The sequence below is a fragment of the Ictidomys tridecemlineatus genome, chromosome 4 (genome assembly GCF_052094955.1).
Source record: "Ictidomys tridecemlineatus isolate mIctTri1 chromosome 4, mIctTri1.hap1, whole genome shotgun sequence".
In the NCBI taxonomy this organism is placed as follows: Eukaryota; Metazoa; Chordata; class Mammalia; order Rodentia; family Sciuridae; genus Ictidomys; species Ictidomys tridecemlineatus.
This window is the reverse complement of record NC_135480.1, coordinates 8,963,480-8,973,134: the sequence shown is the minus strand read 5'-3', so window position 1 is coordinate 8,973,134 and position 9,655 is coordinate 8,963,480. Positions and strand designations below refer to the sequence as shown.

At 48.6% G+C, this 9,655-nt stretch overlaps 1 protein-coding gene across 1 annotated transcript; it reads right to left on the bottom strand.

Annotated features, from left to right (window-relative positions):
* Positions 1-494: 494 nt before the first annotated feature.
* On the bottom strand, positions 495-8,628 carry LOC144376722 (phospholipase A and acyltransferase 2-like). The gene is made up of 4 exons (XM_078044998.1): positions 8,470-8,628; positions 5,721-5,829; positions 2,807-3,075; positions 495-778 (listed from the first exon to the last, which is right to left on the bottom strand). The coding sequence occupies exons 1-4, from the start codon at positions 8,476-8,478 to the stop codon at positions 683-685; spliced, it is 483 nt and encodes a 160-aa protein (XP_077901124.1). The 5' UTR covers positions 8,479-8,628; the 3' UTR covers positions 495-682.
* Positions 8,629-9,655: the final 1,027 nt, after the last annotated feature.

Sequence of the window (9,655 nt, the reverse complement as noted above, 5' to 3'; positions counted from 1 at the left end):
AAGAGACAAGGCGCACCTAAGGCAGAGCCAAGGTGGCTTTTATAGGAAACCCATCCTGAGATACCCACTAGACCACCAACCCACTCATCTAGTAATTATGTAACCACATGAATGGATTAATCCTTAAAATTAATACCTCTTAAGGGGAATTGTGTTACAACATGGATTTCTAAGGGACAAACTAAATTGAAATCACAGCAGAAGGGAAATCCAAGATCAAGGTGAGGCAGACATGGTGTCCAGAGAGGTTCTTCTTGGCAGGCAGTTGGCCCACTTTTCAGTAAGGCTGCACATGGCAGAGGGAGGGAAAGAGAGCTCTGGTCGCTCTTCCTCTTCTTCTAAGGACACTAACCCACATTGGGGGTCCTATTCTCACCCCCTTGTCTAAACCTAGTGACCCCTTTACACTACCAGCTCTGAAGAGCACACATTGGTGGTTAGAGAATCAACATGTGCATTTGGGGTGGGAGGGGACACAAACATTGAGACCATGATATTGTGCAATCTCATCTTTAATAGAATTTGTGCTCGCAGCATTTCCCCCAGATAAAGGCTTCCTGTGCTTTGATTCAGCTTTACTAACCCAAGTGCTCATGATTACAAAAGAGAGTGAAATCTGTAAACCAGCTTGCTCAAATCCCCCAGAGTCAACTGGTGCCGCCAACATAACACCTTAGATTTATTAACTGTTCCGCAGTATTCTGGCCACTGCCCTGAAGACGAGTCCTGGAACACCAAGTAAAATCGTAGTAACAAACGTGATGACTCCATTAATCACCTGCAATAGAGGAGAAGAGGGGGCAGTGGGTCACTCTCCACATCAGGAGTCTGAGCAGAGATACTTGGGCAAGGAACCTGCAGCTCAGGAAAGACCCATGATCCCTGTCCTCTTCACCACATCCCAGAGGACACACTATGGGCAGGAAGGTGAGGGGTGTTTCAAATGGAGATGGGGAGAAGGGTGAAGGGGGCAAGTGGGGGTCTGTAGAGTCAGGGAGGTAAAAAGTGATGAAGGGTGACCCAGTAAATGCAATGAGGCCGGCTGAAGTGCTCCCTGGCACCAAAGAGGTTGGAATTGTAGTGTCCAATGGAGACAGCAGGAGGCCCTGGCTTTTCTGATGAATAATTCCAAAGGAATCCCTCTCAGTCTTTGCAGACAGACCCTTCTGAGTTTTAAGGCCTCTATCTGGGCCTACGTGATCTTGCTACCTCTCACTCTGCATCTCATAGAGCCAGAGGAAGGATTCCTATTTAAAGCTTGTTTTAGTAAATGCACTAGGACAAGGAGGCCTTGCAAGAGTTATCTGCTGTTGTTTTGGGGAAAAAAATAGCACACTCTTTTTTCAGTCAGATCTTTCTCAAGCAGGTATTTGAAGGGGATGTTCCTTGGGCCAGAGCTTCATGTTGCCAGTGGTCTATCAGTGCAGAGTGTGGGCAGAGTCACTAGGGGCCCAGAGTTCTGCAGTGCCCACAGCACACTGTGTACAGAGAGAGAAGGAGAAAGAGCTGGAGACGGGCAGGAGGAGCTTCCTAAGGAGACAGGTCAGAAGGGAACGAAGGAGTGAGAGGGAGAAGACAGGCGAGTCATTGAGATACCTTTGAGAAAATGTTCCCAAAGAGGGACCTCAGGGAGAAATTAAATGGCACAGCCACCACCAAGCGCACCAGCCTTTCTTGAGTTGAACCCTCAGGAGCACAGCAGAGAGCTACGCACCCCTAAAGCCCCGGGTGTGGGGACTGATCCGTGTGGCTTCTGTACAACTTTGGAAGTAGGTTTAGATGCAGGACAAGGCACTTCCCCACCCCACCCCACCAGCACACCACCCTGGGTCCAGACACGTGCCCACCCTCCCAGCTGACAGGAAGGGTACCCACTCAGCGAGGTCACAGCAACAAAGCAGGTCTCGCTGCACCCCAGTGCCTGAGCTGATGGGCACTTCTCAGTTTTCAGCCTGGGCTCCAGCCTGGGGCCCTCACTTCCAGAAGGCATGGCTCTTCCCCGCCCACCTCCCCTCTTCACCAGAGCCCAACCCTCCCCTGTCCTGAATCTGTGTTGCACAGGCCAAGGTCAACCTCCCTGGACACCAAGAAGGGAAGATTCAAGAAAACAAACCCTGCAACAGAGAGGCCTCCAGTGAGGCATGGTGGCACCTGCCTGTTATCCCAGTGCTTAGGGAGACTGAGGCAGGAGGATTACAAGTTCAAGTTCAGCCTCAGCAACTTAGTGTGGTCCCAAATTAACTTAGAGAAAGGCAGTCTTTAAATAAAATAATAATAATGATGAGGTAATATTCCTTAGTTTTTTCTTGTGTGTGTGTGTGTGTGTGTATGGTGCACACCAGGCAAGTGCTCTGCCACTGAGCTACAGACCCAGCACTTCAAGGTCTTTTAAACTAAGCCTTGCTACCCAATATCCCATAGGTCAAATCTAGCCTGTCACCTATTTTTACAAAAGTAAATAAATGAAAAGAAATCAAGCTCTATTGGAACGCAGCCTCGCCTATTCATTACAAAGAGTCTATGGCTGCTCTCAGGCTGTAGAGCGACACTGGCAGAGTAAGGAGAGGCACCAGCTTGCCCACAAAAGCTCGCGTGTTTCCTGTTGTTCTTGAGCAGAAAAAATGGGCCCAACATGACCAGGGTCCCCTGCTCCTGGACCCCACTGCTCACTCTGCCAGCTTCCCTGAGCCCCGCTGCTGGGCAATCTCCAACTCAGGTTGCACTGCCAGCCCTCAGCAGGTGCCCATACCCTGTGAGCTGGGGAATGGTCTGGTCCCAGGGAAGGGGACACAGGCTGAGGACACACCTGGTCACTGCGGGAAATTTCATAGCGCAGCTTGTTCACAAAGTGCTCACAGTTGCTTCTGGTCACTGAATAGCGGACTTCCTTCCCCACCATTTTCTCTGCCTGCTCGACAATTTTGTTGGGTGGCAGTGGTTTATACTTTTTATCGCGCTTGTTATTGACCCGATACTTGTCTCTTCCGGCCACCACAGACAGCAGCTCCTTCTTCACTATGGCTCTGTTACCCACGACGGAACTGAAGCCACTCACACCACCTCCTGCCGCTTCACCTGTGGAAACAGTGGACTCAGGCCTGGGCAGGGCCACAGTGGCTCAGAGCTGGCCCCAGTCCAGACAGCCTCAGTGCACATTGGGAGAGAAGCGGTTTTCAGATAGTGGCCTCCTCTCCTTGTCAGTGTCTGTAGCCCACACTCCTTCCCAGCTGGAGCAGTGCTGTAAGCAGCCCTTCACCCTGGCGTGGCTCAGGACAGCTGCAATGCTGTCACTGCTGTGCCCCCTCCTCCCTGACTCAGGCATGTCCTGGATTGCTCTATCATTAATTCCTTTCATAGGATTCACATGGGAGGTCCTGGAGTCCAGTGTTGAAGGAATCAGAACTAAAATGAGAAAGTGAAAACGATACCTTCAAATATGTATTAAGAAACTAACTAGAACCATAGTTGAAATCAGTGGAATCTCTGTGAGTACATGGAGTGTTTCTGTAGTACCATTACGTGAGGCAGAGGGCAGGTGTGCACAGGGTACAGGCCAATATTCACAGCATATTGGAGAAGGAGTTGATCATATTTATTTGGGGATAGAATTTGTGAGAATTTTTATCACATGTATGAAAATGTATTATGATTTCCCCTGTTTTAAGCACTATTGATCACCTGACATTTTGCCAATGCCAAGATGCCCAGAACAATCATGATATTCCTAATACACCTGGTGGTGGGTAATGGATCTACCTGGAAACTCACACACTCCCTCTCTGTCTCTTTCATGTTGGATTATTCATTATTTGTGGTAATAAAATATACAAAGGTTTCCAACCTAAGGGAGCTGGATGCTGCAACCTGGGATATCTCTCACCCCCAATAACAATATATGACTTTTGAAATGTCAATCAAATTCTCACCTTGACATAATTATGCATAAAGCATTCCTACATAATTGAATTTTTCAAGAAATTCCAAAGCTGATCATGAAGAGAATCTGGATATTATTTTTCGTCAGCATGCCCTTTATTTAAGTGGAAATCTCTGAATTAGAAAAATCCATGACCAATGATTCTACAATGCCTGAAAATAGTTCAAACAATACATTAAATTTTCTTCAGGGAATACAGCCTGACATAAGCAGTTGAGCTTCAAAACTCCATATCAAAAGGGTTGGCAATAGCCTAACTGCTGCACAGGAAGGAGCCAAAACTTTTACTGTAGAAATATGCCCATGGTAAGTAGCCCTCCACCCAGGCGTGGCTCAGGATGACTGTGAACATGGGGTGGTAACCTGGAACCTTAAAGCTCTAAAGGATGGATCCAGGTACTTCGTGGGACATGCTCCTCATATCAACTGATTAACTGTGGGCTCCTGGAGACCTGGCTGTGGAGTGTTCTCCAAGCACTTAGTGTTATTCTCCACCTAGTTGTGATAACAACATTCTTCTATGGGGTGTATTCTCAAGGGAGGTGAAGTTTGTTGGAAGACACACACTTTTCCGATGACCTCTGTGAGCGCTAAGCCACCAAAACTACATTCACATAACCCTGTGAAGGACCTACTGAGTCCTGGTTTACCATCTACGAGGTCCCCTGAAGGACAAACATTTGGTGACCAAGAGTAATCTTGGGTGTGCTCAAACAGAAATTTTCAAAAGGGCTGGAGTGCATCTCAGCATTAGAGCACCCTGGGTTCAACCCCCAGGGCTTCAACCAAACCAAACAAACCAACAAGAACAAAGGGCCCACCTCATGCAGCCCTAACTGGACACTGTCCTGATTTCCCCAGAGCCAGCTCTAGCCCAGACAGACCTCCCTCTCCTGCTGTGAGCAGGACCTTGCTGCTGTCCCAGGGGTTGGACACCAACCAGGGAGCCCCCGCAGCAGCACAGCCTAAGGGGGGCAGGTTCCTAGTGGCCAGGCTCAGGGACAAATGCACTCCCTCAATGACGCTTCAACAACTGAGTGTGAGCACTGCTGTGAGCTGAGCTCTTTGTCATTTGCTGTTCAAAGTCCCTGAGTTTGTGAGCTGCTGTAGGTGCCACAGAAGGTCTCAATGTCTCTCACTTGACTGACTTCCTATGTGCACACAGGTGCGTGTCCACACCACTCTACTAGTGACTTGAAGGACTGAACAGTGTTCCTCTGTGTGAAGGGGAGTGGGGTTTCCAGCATGTCCATGTGTCCCTTAAAGCCATGATGCTGGGACAGAGAGGGAGGAGGCCCCACACCTGGCCAGGCCCTGCACAGGCTCTCCCTGCCCTCCTTCATTTCTCTGCCTCACGGCCTGGGAGACAGGAATCCCTATCCCTGCTCTTCTGAGGTGGAGCTCAACTGACTGAAGTGAAGCCACACGCTCCACAGTCAGCAGGCAGAGGAGCAGGATTCCAGGCTGGCCCTGGGGAGGTTGGAGGCCCTCACCTGTCCATTGCTCTCTGCAGCCAGGTACAAACTCTTGGAAAGATCAACTCCTTCTACTGTTGTTTGATCTTGCAGAACTCCACAGACAAAGGGACTGGACCTTTGGAGGTCAACTACAGTGGGATCGACTGGGACTTGCAGAGATACAGCCAGAGCAAAGAGCATGATTCTTTCAGTAAGTGCTGACTGAGAGCCTGCTCTGCCAGGCAGTGTGAGGACCAGCACTTAATTGTGCCTGCATTCCTACTCTTGATCTCAGCCCTTGTGTTTAATAGAGAAACCATGCTTACGTGTTGGACCCAGATGGACCACATAGCCATTTCCCACATAGATGGCCCAGTGCTCATAGCCGATGCGAAAAATTTCAATGAGGTCTCCAGGTTTTGGACTTGTTCTGTCCTGCAACAGAAAAAACAGACACAGATAAAGGGGGCCTTTGTATGGAATGTTCCAAAACCTGACCTGCAAGAAGACCCAACCCAGTCCTACAGGATCCCTGTGCTCATCACCTGAGGAATCAGAGAGGAGAGACCTCTCCTCACATAGTAGGGAAGCCTCTCCTCTCCATTTACCATGTGCTTGCTTGCCTGGAAAGGTGCTCAGGGACAAGGAGGAGATGGAAAGTGTGTCTCTGAGGGACCATGGCAGTAGATCTGCAGCACAGGAGTGTGGGGCAGTGCTGTGCACCAGCCGCAGAGAGCACACTTTATGCACAGAGAATGTTTGTATCAGCAAATGTCGATATGATTCCCAAGGAGGTCCAACACACATCATAAGGGCCACCAGCCACGTGCATGGGCCTCAGTGATGCTTATGAGGTACAGAGTGCCCATGTACAGAGCCCAACATGTTAAATACTGCAGAACAGTTGACCCCACTGTCCATCATCCTTCGAGTAAGAAGTACCATCACCCTCCTCCACAGATGAGAAGACTGGGTCTCAGGATGGTTAGGTGACTTTCCTAAAGAGCAGAAGATCCAGAGGGAAACTGAGTCTCAGGGTTTCCAACATTTATGCCTGAACAATCCCAGATAGTCCCAATCAAACTGGGTCAGCTGGAGTCTGTGCTCCAGGCCAAAATCAAGGCAAAGAAGACAGGATGTGGTTAGGAGTCAGAGGGGGAGGGGTTCTCTTTGAAGTTCCCATGAGCGAGTTGTACTTTTGGAGTACACTGAGGAGCGATCCCATCTGTATGTATAACTATAGTGCCCCAATTAAAAAATGGGAAAAAAGTACACTGAGGCAACCAGCTGCCCTCCCCCAACTCAGCTGAGCCCGGCCTCTGGCCCAGTGCGCCCTGCCAGGGAGCTGAGCTGCTGCAGAGAGAAGTGAGGGTGCAGCTGCCTGGAGGAGGTGGGAGATCTCCTGGGAGTTCATGTCCTTGGCAGCAAGGATCAGGAGTCAGCTTGACCCAGGGGGGCTGATCAGAGCATCAGACAGGTAATACCTGCTGGCAGTGCTCAGGCATGGCTCTAGTCCCAGTGACTTGGGAGCCTGTGGCAGGAGGATCACATGTTTGAAGCCAGCCTGGGCCACTGGGAGACCTGGCCTCATAATGAAGATTAAAAAGAGCTGGGAAGTAGCTCATTTATAGAGAGCACTTGCCTCGCTTGCACAAGGTCCTGGTTTCAATCCCTAGTACTGGGAAACAAATCAGCACACATGTACTGAAATACAACAGATCGGTTCTAGGAAACACGTTTAAGTAATGAGTATATCTATATCTATATCATCTATCTATCTCTCTCTCTCTCTCTCTCTCTCTCTCTCTCTCTCTCTATATATATATATATATATATATATATATATATATATATATATATACACCCAGTTAGAAACCACCATAAAACATAAAGCCATGGGGCTGGGGATGTGGCTAAAGCTGTAGCGTGCTCTCCTGGCATGCGCAGGGTGCTGGGTTCGATCCTCAGCTCCACATAAAAATAAAAAAAAATAAAAGATGTTGTGTCCACTGAAAAGTAAAAAATAAATATTAAAAAAAATTCTCTCTCTCTCTCTCTCTTTAAAAAAACAAAACAAAACATAAAGCTACAAGTCAGCACTTATAAGGGAGCTATATAGAGGTGAGTAGAACCATCTGGCAGAGCGCACCCCAAATCGCTTCAGGGGGAAGAGAAAACACAGGGAGTCTGGAAGAAGGGCTGATTCTTCATATTCAGGGCTTTCACTTTGATTTTGGTTCCTTTCTTTTTTAAAATTCTCTTTCAACATCCCATTACAAGTGCATTATATTCGTACATAATGATGAGTGTTCCTTTTCCTATACACACATATAGCACCTAATATAGCAATGTAATATGCCCAGTATCACTCCCTAACACCTCCCCCTCATTCCCTATTCCCACCCCATCTATTGATGTCCCTTGGACTTTCTGCTTTTTGTATCTTAAACAAGGCAAATACATTCACAAATTACTGTGGAATAAATTAGAAAATGTAATTAAATTTAAAAAACAGAACTAAATGCTTTGGAATATAAATGCCCCTCTATCATTCGAGAATTCCTCTGATCTCAACTGGAAGATCATTGCCCGTTTTCTTCTACTTCTTTTTTCTTTTATTTTTTTTGGTCAGAGATGGACACAATACCTTTATTTTATTAATTAATTTTTAATTAATTAATGAAATAAAGGTATTGTTTATTTTATCGGGGATCGAACCCAGTGCCTCACATGTGCTCTCTACCACTGAGTCACAACCCTGTCCCAATGAGGTGTTTCCTGAAGTCTGGTTTGGGTAAAGAAAAGCCTTCAGCGAGGCGCTAGGAGGCAGCCAGCACTCAGGAGACCAAACCCCACACAGCAGCGGAGGCAGGGAAGCCTCTGGGCTCCTGGACCCAAACCAGGGTTCCTTTCCTGCAGTGTGAGAGCCCAAACCTGCAGCCCACCTGCCCCTCTCCCTTCCTGTCCCCTCTACACCTGAGCTGGAGCCAACAAGGACAGCACACATATTTCTGATAATAGACTGTCACTGTTGCTTTGAAAATCAAAGGTTCAAAACCCTTTCTGGGGACTCACCAAAGACATCCTTCTGTCCAGAAGTGCTGTGTGATGCTGGCTGGATGTCCAGACTTCTTTTATTTAGCTTTGCCTCTTCCTGTAACTCCACCTACCCAAGCCTTAAGTAAGGTGAAAACAGAGGTCAAAGTTCACATAAAATTTTTAATCTTACAACAAGTGCAGGGCACACTTCCTGGAGACAGTTAGATATGGAAATCACTTGGAGGGGAGACAGATCAGTGAGCATTCAGGAGGATTTGCTGACATCTGTGGTCAGGGGAACATTAAAAAATCCCCAAGTGTCAGGGGGAAAGGAGAGACAGTGGAACAAGCAAGTGCTGATACTGAAAAACATAAATCAAAAAACAAAAAACAAAAAACCCCAAAACCCACCCATGTCTTGGGGGTGTGGGGAAGGCAGAAGGGAGGGGCAGAGCCTTAGGGAGGGGTTTCCAGGAATGAGGGGCTCTGAGGACAGAGGCACACCCCACAAGGAGGAGCGAACATCTCTAGAACAGGCAAATATTTCCACCAACTTCCAAACAACCACACCACCTGGAACAGGCCACCAGAGGCATTTCCACACCCTGGAAACCCAGGAGCCCGCGTGGCCAGAAGGAGGGGAAGAAACCCTCCCTTCCTCTCCCCCCAGGTCGGAAGCGCATTCAGTGTAGCCCAACAGGAAACCCAAACCCTACTCCCTGGTGCGAAGAGCTGCTGCTTTAGACACCAGTGTGCGACCCACCCAAGCCCCTAACAAGCCTCTCTCTTCTGACACCCACTTCTTAACAGCAAGGGGCAGGAGGGAGTGGGGCAGCTCAGCTCCCTCACTGTGGGGTGTGGAGGAAGCCAGGGCCAGCCGCATGCCCTCTTCAGGCTCTAGGAAGACAGGGCTGTGGGTGAGCACACAGGGGGACTGGAACCACAGCCGGCAGACTCCATCTTCAGGGTCCACAGGTCACTGTAGACGTGCTGTTCCTCAGCCCATGCTGCTCCTGGGGACACGGGCCTCTCTCAGCATCTCCATGCCAATGTCCTGGGGCTTGCGTGGGACCCTCCTTACGGACTTTCCCAACCTCATTCTGGAGGGAGAGAGTGGGGGTAGGTTCAGCTGATTCCCTCAGGTCAGGGGAACATTCAAAAATCCCCAAGTGTCAGGGGGAAAGGAGAGAAAGTGAAACAAGCAAGTGCTGATACCAATGTC